We start from the raw sequence: 18,467 nt of genomic DNA, 5'->3' as shown, positions 1-18,467 counted from the left end.
TTAGATAAAATATTCTTCAAATGAAAAATTAGACTGAAATTTAGATTTAAAAAAGAAATATTTAAATATTCAAAAAATGTCACCATCCAAATGTTTCAAGTTGTCAAAAAGTGAGATGTTGAAAGGTAGATGAAAAAGTTTTTTAAAATTACCTCAAAATGTTCAAGAAGTTACCATAAAATGTCCAAAAAGGAAGAGGAAAAGCAGAAATTTACCTTAAAACGTCCATGAAATTTCTAAAAGTGTCAGAGAATTGAATTAAAAAAAAAAAAAAAAAAATGTTTAAAAGTAACCTAAAATGTCTAAAAAACAAAAACAAAAAAAACAAACAAAAGGCCGAAAATTACCATAAAATGTTTTTGGAATTGGAAAAACAGTCAGGAAAAAAAAAAAAGACAGAATAGAAACTGTTCCCAAAGTAACTATAAAATGTCCTAAAACAAAAGAAGAAATCCCCCAAATAACCAAAAAATGTCCACAAAATTGCCAAAAATGTCAGAAAATTACTAGGTAAAATAGCATAATCAAATGTCAAAAAATAGCCAAAAAATGTCCACAAAAGGAAGAAATTGACCAAATATCCATAAAATTGCCACAAATGTCAGAAATTTGACTGAAAGGCATAAAAGTAAAAAAATGTATGAAAAACTATTTAATAAATAAATAAATAAATAAATAAATAAATGTAGAAGACAATGAATCTCAAAATATTGGATGTTGCATATTTTTGTGTTATGGTGCAGCTCTATGTAGTCCTTGGGCCCTCAGTACATAAGAGTAACAATAACACACTGTTTCCTTTCTCTCAATGTTCTATTGTTTTGTGGTACCAGACGCATGTTTTTGTTATTTATTTGGCCTAAAAAGGCTCTTTTGATAGTAAAGGTTCCTGACCCCTGGTCTAACAGGAGCAACCAGTGGGTGATGCTGCACAGCTTTAGCACAGCACAGTTGGTGTTTGGGCCACAGAAGTCAAAAGTTTTACAGGTATTTTATTTCACCAAGTACTGTGCAAAGTAAAAAATCGAATATCATTTTAATTCAAATATATTTTTTTTTTTTTACACTGTTCTTGTTTAAAACTTTAGTGATCAGATAAGTAGCCAGAATAGTCAGTAGTTATATTACTATATTACATAATGGAAAAAAAGTTCACGAGTTTCTTTGCTCAGGCTCATGCAGAGATAATTGAGCTCTTCGTTGCTCAGCATGGGGTCAATTTCAGATCCCCCCACATAGGCGTGACCTAAACTACTCAAAGGTGACCACGAGAGTGTGAGAGAAAGGCGAGCGCTGATCGAATTTGATAATGAAGACGACCCCTCTAAGCTGCTTTACTCCATGTTAAAAAAAAATAAAATAAAAATCCTCTGCAACAGTCAATACACACTAGGAAGCCCCCCTCCCCGTCACTCCAACATTGTGTTGCTATTGATTCTAGCTATCTGGCTCTTTTCATACCTGGGCTCTCTGGCCCGGCCGGGGGAAATGCATCCTGACATGCGACGTGAGGAGCTTAATAGGCAAAGGATGGGCCTCTCACTCCCATTTATCACATCTGCTGGAGAAATGAGGTTTACAGCAGTTGCACCTGCTGTTGAGAGGACAGTCGGTCGGGATGAGCACACTGAAAGAGATCCTGCACCGTACTTGGGACAAATCTGTCACTATTTTGGAGGGGGGGGGGGAAAAAAAACACAGACCTCTTTCTACTAATACCCTTTTAATAGAAAAGATAACAACCAAAAAATACAGAAATAGAAAACAAAACTGCATAGAGCTTATTTACAACATTCTGTGTGGTCATTATCAACCTAACAACATAACAGGGTATCTCATATAGACTGAATTTAGGCCAATGATACCAAACTTGAAATGTAAGTTTCCTGATATTCCATTTCATGCAACACACATGAAAAAGATGGTAATGATGGTACAGTCATATACTGTAAATATATTAAATAGTTTAGAATAAACACAATGTGTTTCTTTAACATGATCAAGTATGATACGTTCAGTCACATTTTGGCTAAATGAACGTGAATGCAATTATCCTTACACAAACAGGATGTTGGTTGCAATGTGGAAAGAGCAAGTGCATTTCCATGGTAACGTTCGAACAGACAAGAGTGCAATGCACTTATGTACAACATGAAAAAAGTGACTTCCTTACCACTGGAAGTTAACGCATGTTAACAGAGATGAACTTTCCTCTAGTGCAATGTAGCCTGCCATAGAACTGACAACTCCCCCCTCCTCCTCCTGTGAACAACAACAAGTCTTTTATTCTCCGATTGCTGTTGAGGTCTTGGGCATTAAAATGGCTCAAAGAAACCAACAAATGCACTTTTACTCACATACAAACGAGGACTGAATTGTCAATAAAAGTAACACTGATAACGAGGGCTCCTATTGCTTATCTCCGTCATTGGCAAGAAGACACAACAAGAGTTGCTTCTGGCCTGTTTGTGCTCAAAAGTGGACTGAACTGTCCCAACCTCTCCAACTGTCCTTCCTTAGCGCCATGTGAGGCCTGAAGGGGTGGCGTGAGGTCATCTCTGAACTTTTGCGTCCTCCTTCAGCTTCCATATCATCAGTTCCATGCAGGCGGAGGCATCTTCACTTGAGTCATGGCCATCGACTAAATCCAGAAAGAAATGAGAGCTGATGCTGTTAACCAGCATGGAAAATGTCACATAATGAATTTACTTAAGAAATCCATGAAGACATGCTTTCCTTTTTTTTTTTTTTAAGGTGTGTACTGGTGACATCTGCTACCAACATAAATTCACGTAAAAAGTTTGAAATATTTGGACGGAAATCCAATTACTGAATTTGACAGAATTTTGACTTCTCAATTGGTGTAAAAACATGCGTTACCCAAATTATCCACAACATTAGGACCTCAACTTGCAATCAAAAGAGACTCAACATGAATTGCATTTTTATAATAAATAAAGAAATAAATATATAAAATTAAATAAATAAATAAACTGAATTTATATTGATAAGAACTGAATGTGAAAATATACAGAATTATTCTAGAATTTTCGGTAAGGATCGAATAGTTTCAGAAAAACTGAAAGACATGTCATCATTTAATATTCAGTATCATGTTTAATGAAATTTAGTTCCAAACTAATAAGTTCAACTTGTGCAATTCAGACTCAGTATTTCAATGCAATGTATGATTCAAATTAAACAATAACATTTTTCAATGTATACCGGTAATATCAATTAAGTTTTTCAACACAATTATTCAACTTTAGTCATTAAAAAAAAAAAAAAAAAAACATTCAAATTCAGTTTCTGGTGGCACATATTTCATTCAGCCCAAATGTTTCATCCTAATATTTTGGTTACCATTTTTAAGTCACCAAAGGCTGTCAAAATATTAGAAACAGCTGTTTGATGCAGTGCATCAAGTGCGGCAGAATATTTAATACAGCTCCTGTATCTCAACTTATACACAAGTGTGGAACTGCAGCAATTTTGCTTTTCTGTTCAAAAGCACACCAAAGAGTCTCTGTATTTTAAACATGACGCTAGACTTTGCTAATATAATCTAATGAAAGTGAAGCTGTTGAATTGATGACATTATTGAAATATTTTTTTATATATAGTACAGAGATTACTAACCTTTTTTGTACCACAGACTGATTTCACATGGAGACTTTTGGATGGCAGAGCACAGAAATGCATTAAAAAAATTATTAAAATACCAAAAACAATTAGCATTTCTATTTAACTGTTTTTGTTACTTTTTCTTTTATTGTATTTGAGAATAGACATCCATATTTTGCAGTGACCATGCTACCAAACGCATTTTTTGCAAAATATTTCCACACCATTGTGCGACAAGTGTTACAACACAGTCTCATAGCAACAAGTATGGTGATTCTGCTGCATGGTGTGAAATGAATAAAGTTCTCATTATCACACAGTTGTTCCCCATGCATTACTGGACACATTTTGGCGACGAAGAAGTTCATGTCATACCCTCGTTCCTCGCCATCAGTCCCACGAGTATGAATATTTTAGTTTAACTCTACTGCCAATTAGAATAGCTGAAGCTAGCAAGGCAACCCACTATTCTCATCCACAACCAGTTTATATATTGTACTCTCTGACTGGCTCAGATGTTTGAAGACTATCCCTTTGTTGGCTGACATTTCACTGCTCCAGTGCGTTATAGTCTTCCAAAAGCAGGAGTCAGGAGTCAAGAGTAAATTGGCTGATTAGAAGACAAGATGCCAAAAACACATGATAAGCAGAGTAAGTAGTAAAGTTCTAATTCCATCTTCCCTGTGATCTGTATAAAACATAATCATTTTTCCAAACAAAAATGATTGCAAAGTCTAGAAACAGTGGTTCTCAACCTTTTTTTCAGTGATGTACCCCCGTTATTATTATTATTATTATTATTTCAGCCAAGTACACCTAAACCAGCGCAAAGCATTTCTTTCTGATTGAAGAAAAAAAAAACAACAAAAAACCGAGTGCTGTGCCATCATTGTCTGATTTATTATTAGACTTTGGAATAGGGATAGACCGATAATCGGCTGGGACGATTATCGGCACCGATATTAAGCATTTTGACGAATATCGGCATCGGCCATTTTGAAGAATCATATGGCCGATAATAGATCCATTTAAAAAAAAAAAAAAAAAAAAAAAAAACTTAACTTCAAGGAACTAATTTAAATGTTTTTTTGTTTTTTTTCAATTTAAATTTTCAGAGATGCTGCTGACCCTGGGAACTCTCAGCACCATCTGTTTTTGTTTGAAATTAAAACTAAGATAATTAAAAAAATAAATAAAATACTTCAAATATATTGAAATACTTTGTTTAGTGTAAAAAACAATTGTTTGTTTTTATTTAACTTTTGAAAACATGCCACTGCACCTGGGAGATCCTGGGACTTGTTAGATTTTAAAAACAAAGATGTCTATTGACTAAGATTTAAAAAAAAAAAAAAAAGAAAATCCAATATTTTACTAACCCTAAAAGTTGCTCAATAAGTATATACTTTAAAATAAAAAAACAGAACTGAAGTTTGTATTTTTTCCAAATTTTGATGCCAATATTTTCCCTTTTTAGTGAAAATTAATATCGGCTCCAAATATCGGTTATCGGCGTCATTGACTACTAATAATCGGCATCGGTATCAGCCCTGAAAAAAACATATCGGTCTATCTCTACTTTGGAACTCTCTATTTGTATTCATGCGGTCTCTTGAACTATTTGGAAATAAAAAGATGAAACTAAAAATAAATTTTAAATAAAGTTTTCTAGTGATTGACGTTGCCATATGACAAGTTGGGTCAAACCTTTCTGGTATGGGGGAGATGCTGGGTTTTTAGGACACTGAAATTCATTTGCCTACTGAGTATACAATTAATTTTATGAACTTATATATAAATATATTTTAAAATCTCATATACCCCTAGTGTGCCTACTCACACCCCCATTTGAGAATCACTGGTCTAGAAGATACGGCTTTATAAAGCTCAGTACAGTAAAACACATCTGTTGCTAAGTTTGTGGAACTCTCACCGCTGTCCTGGATGATGCGTTTGAGGTAGTCGGCCATGAGGTTCCTCAAGGCACGCTTGTGGGGTAAGCCAAGTTTGTGAGGGAACACGATGGCTGTATCTACTATTGAACTGTGAATGAGCTGAATTGGATAAAGGCAGAAATGGAGAATGACTGATTTTTTTTTTATTTTTTTTTTGCATTATCAGCAGAAAAAAAACACTGCAAAAACACACCATCCCATCTTAATTTGGGTGAAATGCAGACTATTCCATGGACTGGTTGTGAATCAGTCACAGAGAACATCCTGACAAACAACTCACCAACAAACATGCTCAACATTTTACATAAATGAGTAGTATCATTACTGACTACAGTATGTCAAATGCAAAGAACAAACTGCATAAACAGGGGTAGCTCACAAGCTATCTTGACAAGCCAAAGTTGACTAATATGAGTCACTTCTAGTGACTTGCACATGGGCAATCAAATAAGATGACCAGACATTGTGGGGCGCCTACCTTGAGAGCCAAGAGGTCACTCTCCAGGCTGTGTCCCACCAGGATGGACTCAGCACTGAACATACAGAGCAGCACAGCCTGAACATCTCGCAAAGTGATGGTGGCGCCATCCAAATCTTCCGCTGTCACACCAGAAAAACTGTGAAAGAAAAAAAAAACCATGTAGTTCTTTCACAATGCTGTTTACAATGAACAGATCTTCACTCCGGTATAAGCTAAATTCCGGATTTAGGGGACAAACGTACCGTGTGTTGAAGTCAACCACTTTACTCTCAGGTTTCACAAACGTGTCATAGATAACTTTTAAGTCGGAGTTTATGACTGTTACTCTTGTCAGCTCCAGGCCTTGCTTTGTGTAACACTGGTTACAAAAAAACAAAAGCGAAAGAAACATTTTGTATGAGGACAAATTGGCAGTTCGAGAAGAAACTAATTTACTATTATCAAATGTAGCCTACCATCTCACAATCCAAGGCAAACACTCCTCCATTGCCATCTAGTGGGAGATCTTTGCTGAATGTTGTCACAAAGCCCTCTAATGACTCTTTACGCCCATCTTGAACATGTTGCTGTGGAAATGTGCAGTGTGGCGATACATCAAATAAACAGAGCTTAACCTACACAATAATAAATATGCATAAAGACCATTTTAATTGGCTTTGAAATGCAAATTTGAATTTGGACATTGGAAGATACCTGGGCCATTTGGCAGCCTGAAGAGCCCACAGCCCCGTAGCAGCAGCTGTAAATGGTCTCCCAGGCTCCAGCCACTGCCCCAACAGAACAGAACAGGACAGAACAGAACAGAGGAGGCTGACGTAAACAAAAGTTTTCACCACTTTGGATGGACGAATAACACCTTACCTTTCTGCCTGCGCAAACGTCCCCAGTGATAAGCACATTCCTCTTTACGAAGACAGCTACCCTTGAGATTGACTTTATATTCGGCGCCGCATCTGCAGCATATCTTGGTGAATGCTACAAACACAAGGGAAACAATCTAATCACCCACTCAATTACATAGTTGGTTAACATGTTAACATTATTCATATATATACATGAGAATGATTATGGAACACAAAGAACACTAAAGGGCTTCAGACGTAAAAATCACACAAAATACATAAGCCAACAAGTATAGCCAAGACCAAGTCAACCGAAGATGAAAAGGGTGAAGATATTCGAAACTATAAAAAAATAAAAATAAAAAAAAAACTAGGAATGTTCAGTGCCACTTTCTTTTCCAGACATTCACCAGTACTAGTACTCAACACTTGAGTAGTCACCAATACTGATAGTTCATAACCCCCAATATAAAGAGCATTCATACCCCCAAAATTAATTACTCATTTAGCCAAAATATCTTAGCAAAATGGATTAAGAACTCTTTAAGTTTAAGACGCATACACAAGGAAGTAAAAGTCTATAAAGTCCTGTTCAAATGCCAAGTTTTTTGTTTTTTTAACTCCCTCCCTCCCAGCCATTTTCACTGAAGGAACCCCCTTCGCTCCCAGCTGTTTTACTGGATTTTGACGTATTTTGTAAGGCCCACAGAATATTGTGTTCTATTGCGATAAAAACATGAAACCTACCAATAGAAAGATTAGAGTGTATTCTTTAATCCGGAAATAAAACATTTCTATCTGTTTCCCTTTTGTATCAATTAGCATTACAATATAGCTAAATTTCATCTTTATTCACGAATCTCTAAAACTGTGGGGAAAACAGCTTTGTTGCAACAGCCCTGGTTGATCTCTTATACTCTGCTGCCACCTGCTGGCCGTTTTTGTAATAACTACCATTGCCATTCTCTTCAGTTCAGAGGCTGCATCAAAGCCTTCTGTTTTTTCTAGCATAAAAACAAAAAACAAAGAAAAAAACGTACAAATATGTCTTTGGAAGCATTGTAAGATTGAAAATAGAACGCATTTGTACGTTTTTGGGAGCAAATGATTTAATAAGGCAAATGAAAATCAGTTTAAAGCTCACTTCATCATGAATGTACAATTTAAAAAAATAAATAAATAACTCCTATGTTGAGCACCATATGTGATGTCACTGATGTGTGTGATTCTACTACTAGTGATGTTCAAATGAAACCGAAACCTCGAAAATTGGTTCGGATTTCCTGAATCACGCGGCTTCAAAAACGTGCTTGTATCATTCTGCAAGTATCACGTGACCGATGACGTTCGAAGCTTCATACGTCACAGCGTGTATTGACGGCCCGAAATGCTTTGTTGGTTGGTGGCCCGCAAAATCACGAACTGGAATTTTCGGTCTCTTGACAAAGAGAATGTCCCATTAAGTTCAAATTCAATCTTGGTCATCCTCTGGGTGGTGACTGCTGAAGTCACTTTCTATTGGCGCAGGTGGCCTGGGTTCGATTCCCCACATTGATTGAGCGAGTGGGGGGTGTAAAAAAAAAAAAAATAAATTCTCTATTCAAAGCTACTTATATTAAATGTATAATATTAAGGGTCTCATTTCATATTTACTCAATACCAAACTCGTGAAATTTAATTAATAATATTGCTTGTAATCTGTTGCCTCATTTTAGCTGAGTAGATGATCTGGTCCTTTTTTATTTTTATTTTTAAATTACAGTGAACAACGCACATTTTCAAAGATGCAAAATTAGAGAGCGGAAAGAGGGGTCGCATAAAACCTTCGATTGTGGAAGTTTGTATTTTATTTTTTTAATACAAACTTCTAAATAAATACATCCATGGACTGTGTCCTTTTGTAACTGTTCAAAGTACTCCTGTTTATAATAAACATCAACATACACACATCAATCAGTTTATTTATGATGTTTTGTTTTTTTTATTAGCACAGACTTCTGTGAATAATACATGATCTGTATCTGATTTATTTAGATTTTTATCGATGAAAGATAAGCGTGAGTGTTTGTTTCACACTTCAATGTCATGGGTTGCTTTTACTTCTTTCGTCCACTAGATGTCCCATATGTTGCTTTCACGAAAGCACAAATGCTCCAAATCTTTTTCACCACAATTTGAAATAAAGCCTCAAAGGTTCAGAGAGCTTCACCCGCACATCTCTAGTACCGACAGTACTTACGGTCCATGCCAACCTTCTTCTCTGGTAAGTTGTACACAATAGCCTTCCCTGCACTGTCGGGGTTTATTCGAGGATATCCGTTCTCCTGCAGCTGCTGCTCTGTCATTAGATATGCCTTCAGCTTCCTGTAAAGTGCAGCTCCTAAAGCATGGCAGAGAACAATGTTCAATCAATCAAGAAAACAGTTTTGGGTGGATTGCAGCATGAACAAATAGATTTGATGTGCATTTTGATAGGCATGCAATGGAAATAAGCAGAAGTTTTACTACAAATGTGCAATTTGGCCGACAAAGTGTAAATATGAGTTGTTTAAAATGTGGATTACTGTAGAGCCCAATGTCATTAATTGAGAACTGTTTGAAACTGGCTCTTCCTTTATTGAGGCTTTGTACTGCAGTTAGATTAAAAACAAGGTGGATCAACACTCACCAGTGAGCTTCTCTTTTTGCTGTTTACCCATCCTATTGACAGTGAAACTAGTCGTAGCTGCAAGACGGCCTCCCAAAACTTCCTGATGAGATTGTGCTTTCCGAGGAGGTAGAACTTCCTCCTCTGTAAAGCAACATAGACATACATACATTTATAGTATAAACAGAGGTTAAGCCGCTGCCTAATATTATATATATACGTTCAGTACACGTTACATGGTGTATGTCAATGTACGACTGTGCTGACATACTAATGGCAGGTGAGGAGCGGGAGCTGCTCTTGTTACGGAGCTTTTTCAGTGTGTTGACAGCGAGATTGATATAGATTTTCTTGCTGCTACTGCGATCATACACCAGCTTTTCCTCATCAAGGCCCTGGCAAGAAAAAAAAAAACAGTTTTCAATTGACAAACTGTGACAGGGAAAACTAAACCAATTGAGATAGCAGCTTAAGAGTCTCAAGCCATCTACCATCTGTAAGGCAACATCCTCTGATGGGCAAAATTTGATGCACTCGTCGATGAAAATGTTGAGGTAGCGCTGGCGAATATTATTTGGGATTTTGGACCCACAGTCAATAGGGATGACGGGACGCTTCATTGAAGAACTCTGATCAAGTGAGAACACAGGGATTATATTGGCATTAGATCACATTTTATACATAAAATCAACATGAACACATTCCAGTCTCGATTTCTTTATGATTTGTTTGCTTTTCTTGGTCGTCTTCCATTAAGTCCACCTTGGCTCAAACAACAACGAATGGTGTGATCTGAAACTCATGTATCTTTGCCTTGGAGTTCACCATGTATATCTTTGGAGGTTCTCTGTGCTTTTTGGATACCTTCAATTTATTATCAATTTTCCTCTTGTGGCCGGCCACATCCAGGGAGGTTGGCAACAGAGCTGTGGATCTTAAACTTCTGAAGTTCTGAATAATATATGTGCTACAGGAACATCAAGCTACTTGGAGATGGTCTTAAAGCCTTTACATTAACATGCTTGTCTATAATATCATGCACAGTGACTATTTGTCACCCTTTTAATAGTGAAACTGACTGATTATGAGTTTGAAGACATCTGTGATGACAATTAAAACACATCTGAGTTAAACATGTCCCACTGGTCAAATGATTTTCAATCTTATTAGAGGTACCACCATTTTTGTCTAGGCCTGTTTCTTTTTTTTCTTTTTTCTTTTTTTTTAATAATTCTGTTGGATGACAATTCAAAAGTGATGCCTCACTTTGTTAATATCAACTATTTTAATATCAACAATTACTTTTGTTTTCAATTTCAGTTTCAAGTGATTTCAATTACCATTGTGGGTTTTTCGTGCATTAACGGGGGGTATGAAACAATTTCGTATACGTGTGTACATTACATTGAGCAGGTGACAATGGCATTTTCTTTTGCTCTTACACTGCACAATGCGTATTGGCAGCATGACAGGGAGAAAAACAGTTTGAATGGGATTTTTCTGATTAAAATCAATTCTCCGCCAATTGTGGGATACGTATCATCTATCAGTCAATATGAGTGTCATATAAAATATGTCATGTCATAAACTGAATGGTGGCTGTTTGAAAGCACTATATAAATAAAGATGACTTGAAGTACTCATACGTTATTTCATGTGTTTTGTCTATATAAACACAGTCGTATGTGACACTAGAAAATAGAAATGTACATAGAAATAGTCAAAAATACCTGCTATACAGTCGACAATAAATCGGAATTTGGCACTTTGACCTGCAGTGTAAATCCACTTAATCCAGCCTTACTGACACACTGCATCACAAACAGTACCATATGGTAGAAAAGTGACTTTAGAAGGGCATTCGAATAGCAGTTGTCCAAGTTAAACAGGCATGTCTATAGGATTTTCCCAATCATTGACTAATTACTGGATAAGACATTCTAGAGGTTAAATACCTTCATGGTAGGTGTATGAGCCATTCGTTTTTGTGCAACGGTGGATGTGGTCTTTGACAAGATACCGGCTGTGGTTTGGGTCCGAACAGGCAGGCTACCAGCTGGTTTAGCATCTGAAGAACCTGCACAAATAATCAGAGCAAGTCATAATAGCCCCATCAAATATTTCTCTTGGGTTGAATTAGAATGTTATGAATGTGTCGCACAGGACAGTTAAAGCCCTTTAAGTTGAATTTTATTCGCTGAGTAAATATCTTTAAGATGGAAATGACAAACTTTAATTTACGTACGCAATTATGCAAACATTTTCTCAAAACAGACACCATTATTCTAAATTTACAGTTGTCAAATTTAATAAATTAGGACCCTTTGGATGGTGCACTATATTGTATTTCAGGGCGGTGAGGGGGATTAGGGAATTACATCTAAAATGGTAAATACTTTTCTTGAATACAACTTCTTACAGGTTTTTGTCACCTTCATTTTACCATTATCAGCTATAAGATACCTATTCAACAAATATACAAGAATAAATTATTTGGACAGGGTGTTGCTCTAAGTCTCTACCTTACGACAAACAAATAAGATCCATTAACAAAATAACAATGCATAATTTGGATTGAAATGATCAGAGAGATAGTATTTAATTACCGGCAGCCATTTTAGAGCATTTGGACTTTTTCAAGACCCACAGGCTATTGTGTGCAATGATTGTAGATATATTGAATGTAACAAAATGAAAATATAGACTCTCTCCTTTCACCAACAAAGAAAAAAATAAATCTACCATTTTTAGTTGTTTTATATTCAGCAGGAAAACAAAAGTAGGTTTAACAAAATGCAGCCGTTTCACAAACTGGGCTGATTTAGAATGGTGCATTGCTGCTATCTACTGGTGACTGTATATAAGTAAAGTTGCTTCTTAGCGCAACATTTACAGTGACCCATCCCAGTTGAAAAACTGAATTTGCAAATATAATCATCAATGGCAGCGAATAAAAGTCTAGAATGTGTATTATAAACATCAGCATTGTACTGAAAATTGTTTCTAACATTTTGTCCTTCTGAGGAGACCAAATATATATAAAAAAAAAAAAATAAATAAATAAAAAAAAAAAAAAAAAAAAAGATGTATTACTAAAACACTGCAAACTACAATCATGATAACACCCAACATGAATATGTTGCAAAGTTACACACAGATCTTGCATCCAACCTCCTTTTGGACGCATGATAGGACGATTTGAGGAGGAGAAAACGGCACAATATAACAACAGAAATAAATGTTGATAACATACCTGTCATTGATGATAATGTTGGGTTGGGACGGTGTGCGATCCTTTTCCTCTCTCCTGAAGAGCTGGACCCGAGTGTGCTCTGCGAGGGTGGTTTGACTGAAGCAGAAAGCTGAGCAGCTTGCTGCTGCGCCATCTGCATGCGCTGATAGCAAACCTCCTGAGCCGTGGGTCTTCTCTGCGGCCGGACTACATTTTTTGAAGGTGCATCGGCCTGACAAAAAGGAAAATAAGTTTAGTCGAGAGACTATCCATTGATGATGCAAAAGCAAATTCTATTCAACATCCTAAATAGGTTCAGGTTGGAACAGTGGCAGATTGAGTTGAATCACTTTTAGATTTAGTGTGTCTTTAGTGGGGTGGGGGTGGCTTTGGGGGATCTTTTATGCATTTCATATTTTTAAAATTAATTGGCCGGTTAATCAGTTGAGCCCTACATCTCACTATGCCAATCCTTCTGTGTATAAGCCTCAGACTGCTTCTTGTGGATTTGAATGAAGAAATAATTTGTACTCTAAATAATTAGTACTCTAAATAAATGCTCTAAATAAATGGGGTTTTGAGTTTTTCCATGCCCGGTTGGGGGTGTTAGATCAGATAATGTCACAATCTTCGTCCACTGTGGCCTTGTGAAGGACCTATGAGACTCTTATGTGATTAAGGGCTATATAAATATAGACTTGATAATACGTCACAATCATATCAAAGATGTTAAGTTTGGGAACAAATGACTAGAACGGTGTTCACATGATTAGGAAAGAGATGGAGGATAAGGTCAACTTACATTTCCTTTGGCAGTAAAATGTGAGACTCTCTTCTTCTGACCAGGGAAGAGAGTGGTTAAAGTGCTCTCAGCGTCCTCCTCTGACTCTCTGGATGGCTGATGACAGCAAAAACATCAACACGTGACACCAGACATTTTACCCAAATAAAGGAAAAAGCGTGAAGAATCGATGAGTACTACCTGCTTAGCTTGTCTTCCCTTGTCTTCCTTCTTGACATCCGTGGATTCATTGAAGATCCGCAAACACTCCTCCATGGGATCTGAGTCGAAGTCCAACTCATCCTGGAAAAGTGACAAGTCCACCGCAGCCTCTTTATTCATCCCGCTACTTTCGGCGGCTTCATCCTTCTCATCCTCAGAGGAAGACAGAGCCGTCGGCTCTGGGACTTTCCTCTTCTTTAGTTGCCTCCTCTTAAAAGTGTCAGCAGATTGCCTCACAAGTACTTCTTCTGACTCGTCATCGCTATTATCCACCACAATCGGTTCGACCTCGTCTGCACTCTCATCCCCAAAAAGATCAGCATGACTCAGACTTACAGTTCTTCGTTTCTGCTCCAGGCCTTTCATGCTTTTTGGGCTGGCGCTGTTTTTTGTTTTGTCTTTGCTGATTGTGGAACTCGTTTTGCTCTTAGCACTGCTGCTCGAGGAGCTACTTTTGCTAAGTTTCTTTCCATCCTTGTCTCTTTTACTACCATCTAGTTGACCGTTTTTATGTTTTTTCTCCTTCTGCTTGCTTTGCTCTTTGTCTGAAGTCTTGGACTTCTTGCTTTCCTTAACACATTTCTCTGTGTCCTTACCTTGTTTGCTGGAATTTGTTTCGGAATTAATCTTTCCATCACTTCTTTTGTGTTCTTTATTAATTTTATCAGCAGTTTTAACTTTAACAGTGCTCTTTCGATCATCATTCTTGCCATCAGTTTTGTTTTCCTTTTTTGTAGAGTGTTTTTGCTGAGACTTCTTTAGTGACTCTTTGTTCTTGTCCTTGCTACTTTTTTTGATAAGAGATGTTTGGCCTACTTTTGCTTTCTCAGACTTCTCAATCTTTATCTTCTTTTTCTCTGGGCCTATATCTTGCTCCAAATGCTCCCCTGTCTCTAAGTTTTCCTGATTCATGTGTGTCGGTGCATGTACGACACCCTTCACCCCCTCCTTCCTCTCCTTCTCCACAATGTCTCCAACTCTTGCCATGCTATTGGCTTTTCTCTGCTGAAGACTACTAAGCGAAGTGGGTCTGTACTCGGTTCCAGAGCTCTCATCATCCGAGTCGGAGATTGTGTACTTGTTTGTGTCGAAGCTCTGTTGCTGTGCTTTTCTCACAGCCGGGAAAATGGCATCATTTGATATGGGGAGTCTATGTGTCTGTTTGCCCCCCAGAATAACATTGCACAGGCTGCCATCGTTCTTGCGTTTTACAGCAATCCCTGCAGAGTAGTTGGAGAGTGGGTCATATTCCATGTCTGTTGATGGCTTTGAAGTATCCACAGTGTATTTACATGTTGAGGAAGGTGACTTGATTAAGTACTTTTGTTTTGGGGGCATAGAAGGGACTGTGAGTGTGTGTGTTTGAGATGGATTCTTTTTTAACGAAGTGGGAACATACTCCATGCAGTTACTATTGCTTCCTTGACTGTCCGAATCCAGCGTGTACTTGCTGCAACCAGGGGTAGGGTTATATCCTCCTGACGTCATTTGATAACTGCCAGGATCGTAGGCCAAGTGCGTAGGTGCTGCTTGACTTTTAACGCCATCAGAGGAAGATGCACGTGTTCTTCCACTTGGATTATACGGTTCATCCCCAATCTGAAAAAGCTTCTTCTTGTCCCTCTCCACTTCATTGCGGACCTCCTCGATGGCCTTGTTGACCACCTCCAGAGCACCACTGACGATGTCTGTGAGGTCTCCCGAGCGAGCCGAAGTTCCATTCTGATGCTCCTGAGGGCTTACAACTTCAGGTTTGAAAGGGTCATAACCTTCTTCTGCAGGAAGATAGCATAGACAGTCTTAGAATTCTACCCAAAAAAGTATTCATAATGTCACCTAACACCTAAATCACCTAACACATTAATTGCTTTACATTACAATTCTCAGATTCAGGTTAATGGTGAAAATTAGCATTAGTATAGTGCAGAAGTATTCTTTTGAAGCAGTGGTGAGCCGCCAAAGCCAGCAAAGACTTCTCTACAAGTTTAAACACTATGACAACTACTATATCACAATACAGCATTTTTTCTTAAAATTGCATGAAATGAAATTAATGACAATTTTCTGTTCTTCTAAATTGTTCTAATTTCTAGTTCCTGATCGTAAATGGGCCACAAGAAGGAATACCAATACCTTGAAGTAAAGCCTAGTATCAGCCAGATACAATATTGGTGCTCACCCATCCCTAATTTTAATTAAGCATTTAATATTTTTGTAAAGTTATGACATATTGATTCTCAACTACTTCAGATGATGTATGTAGCATAATTGTGTGCTGTTAAATTATGTTGTATAGCTTTGATGCTTTTTATAATTGTGATGTGACAGTGGTGATTTTACAAATTTTCTGAGTTGCTGTGTTGCGTTTCTCAGATCAGAAGTAATTTTGCAAAAAGTAAGTATTTCGCAAGACAGCTCCCACAAATAGCAAAACATCAAGTTCTGCTGTAAAAGCTATTTGCTTTCTCAATCTGTCAAACTGTGCCATCAAAACGACAAGTCTTTGTGTCTTTGTCTATGGATACGAGTCAAATTGCTCAGTCATACTGTCAATATAACAGCGTAAACTAGAGGGGCTTTCTGATATGAGCTGCCACTTTAGTTTTGATGATGATTACAGTATTTTAAATGTCAAGTTACGCTACACCTTTGTGTCTGTGGAAGATTTAATGCAAGTGACTGGGCAAGATTCATAGTTCACTTGAAAAACCCTCTCATTGCAACACAGAAAGGAAAAGACACTGCATACAACAAAGATTAAGAAAAAAAAGAATTCTAAACATGTGACAATCTCTTTTGGGAAAACTGTATGTCATGCAAGAATTACAGACTAAAACATGTATGTGATAAACTAAGGTCAAAATGTTTTGGGGTGCGAGATCAACACGATATAAGCAAATCATGTTGGAAACAGCAGAATTGTACATAATCGTTTGCAAAATTTAGTGGGCACAATGATGTGAAAATTGAACAAGTATTTTTGAGAAATTCAATTCTGATGTGAGAAATGAGCCAAAGAGACTGACAAAAATTAATAGGAGGAACAAGTCTGATAAGAAGTTGTAGTCTCTACTAAAGGGCCAGGTACCAAATAGAGTCTGGCTGTGTTTAGAACACAATGTTTGAAACATTGTTATGGCAATGTTGAACAAAATTTGAAAGAAATTGTTCAAAACGCATGTTTGTCAAACATACGCCAAGGCAACTTGTTAAACGACCCATTGGATATTTAAGACCTCTGAGACACGTGCACAACCATCATGACAACACTATTGTACTGTTTTCAAATTCATATTTCCCTTAATTACACGCTGCCAAAAGGGTTTTGGGAAGACGCTAGTGTCACGGTTCCTTAGCACTCTTCCAAACGTGTCTTTAAAGCCGAACGTTTGCCCAGCAGTATCTTGGCCCATATCGTAACGCGATTTAAGTCACCTTTTTGAGCGGCGTCGAGCTTTTTAGTTTCGACAGTAGCACCCCTGTAGGTCTGCCGTCTCTGTTGGCTGTGCCTGAAGTGACAGTAGGGTCTGTTGCACCCATTGCTGCTGTCTTTGCCCTCAATGTATTCCGTGTAAAAGGGACAGTCAAGCCCACGGAAGAAGCCGGTTGATCTCAACATTATCCCCAGTTATTCCTCTCGTGCCCAAGCCAATGTTCTCGGGCCGTTTCCGCTCATTCGTGGGAGATATAACAAAGCTTGAATGGGTGTTAGGACAATAACAACGTCCCTACGGCGCCATATTGGATCTGTAGCGGAAATTAAATCTCGCGTCACCTCTCGCGTGTTTATTTGGATGACGTCATTTAGCGTCAGGTTCGCACGGGCCGACGGGAAAAACAAATCAAAACAAAAAACTTTGTCTCGGTCCTGGAATGTGTGTTGCGTGGCGTGCGAGCAACTGGCCTGACCGCAGCGTTCTTACAATTTTTCGTTTAATTAAATTTCTGTTCAGCTTTCATTTAAAACCTATAACGCGTCATTGTTTTGAGCCCAGTACAGGCAGGGACGGGTGCTACTGCATAGCCCAGCAGGAAGCAAAAATAGGCCGGATAGGCACATGTACTTGCTTTATTAAAAGATCAAAGGAGATGTTCTCAGCGATATCACACGTTATGATATAGCGTACAATTCTGTATACGCTCAGCTCTATGAAAAAAAAAAGAAAAAAAAAAGAACGGCAAAACGAAAAAGTGACCCACTTGCACGATCGACCAAACAAAGAGCTGTTACACTCCAACACAATTTTAAAAGCAGAACTTCCTAATGCATTATACCGTATACGGATATACTAAAACATGTACCCACTCGTGTAATGTTCGTAGAACGACAGACAAATGACTGACAAGTGTGTGGGCGTGTATGTGTTTTAAATAAGCAACACTGTTTTTAATACATTTATTTCACAGGAGCTGGAAGTCCTCTGATAATTCTGTAAAAAAAATAAAAATAAAATGCACACCATTATGCAATTACTGTAGTGACCATTTTGATTGAACATCACACATATTCCACTTTTGGGTAAATGTTCAGGGTGATTCCATAAGTGTTGCATAACTTTGCCAAACAATTAAAAAAAAAATCAGCCGCCTACTTTGCACGATTGCTGCAGGAAAGCCACTTCACCTTTCTGTGACTCTACCAGTGTCTTTTGAAACCTGCGGTAGACGACTCTAAAATCAAGG

At 37.6% G+C, this 18,467-nt stretch overlaps 1 protein-coding gene across 3 annotated transcripts; it reads right to left on the bottom strand.

Annotated features, from left to right (window-relative positions):
* Positions 1–1,706: 1,706 nt before the first annotated feature.
* On the bottom strand, positions 1,707–17,612 carry rexo1 (REX1, RNA exonuclease 1 homolog). Of its 3 annotated transcripts, none has more exons than XR_013285468.1 (17): positions 17,220–17,612; positions 13,764–15,559; positions 13,584–13,679; positions 12,803–13,013; positions 11,505–11,626; positions 10,041–10,178; positions 9,821–9,944; positions 9,571–9,693; positions 9,142–9,282; positions 6,922–7,035; positions 6,754–6,827; positions 6,516–6,626; positions 6,303–6,418; positions 6,058–6,196; positions 5,558–5,678; positions 2,358–2,641; positions 1,707–2,262 (listed from the first exon to the last, which is right to left on the bottom strand). XR_013285468.1 is itself a non-coding variant. In XM_077535026.1 (16 exons), exons 1-16 carry the CDS (start codon positions 17,401–17,403, stop codon positions 2,553–2,555), a joined length of 3,699 nt encoding a protein of 1,232 aa, XP_077391152.1. In that variant the 5' UTR covers positions 17,404–17,612; the 3' UTR covers positions 1,707–2,552. The 3 variants fall into 3 exon arrangements, 1 of the variants encoding a protein (XP_077391152.1); XR_013285469.1 differs by having other exon boundaries at positions 2,499–2,641; XM_077535026.1 differs by having other exon boundaries at positions 1,707–2,641.
* Between the last annotated feature and the right edge of the window lie 855 nt (positions 17,613–18,467).

The sequence above is a fragment of the Festucalex cinctus genome, chromosome 10 (genome assembly GCF_051991245.1).
Source record: "Festucalex cinctus isolate MCC-2025b chromosome 10, RoL_Fcin_1.0, whole genome shotgun sequence".
NCBI lineage: Eukaryota > Metazoa > Chordata > Actinopteri > Syngnathiformes > Syngnathidae > Festucalex > Festucalex cinctus.
Note: the sequence above shows the minus strand (reverse complement) of the source record. Positions and strands in the feature narration are given on the sequence as shown.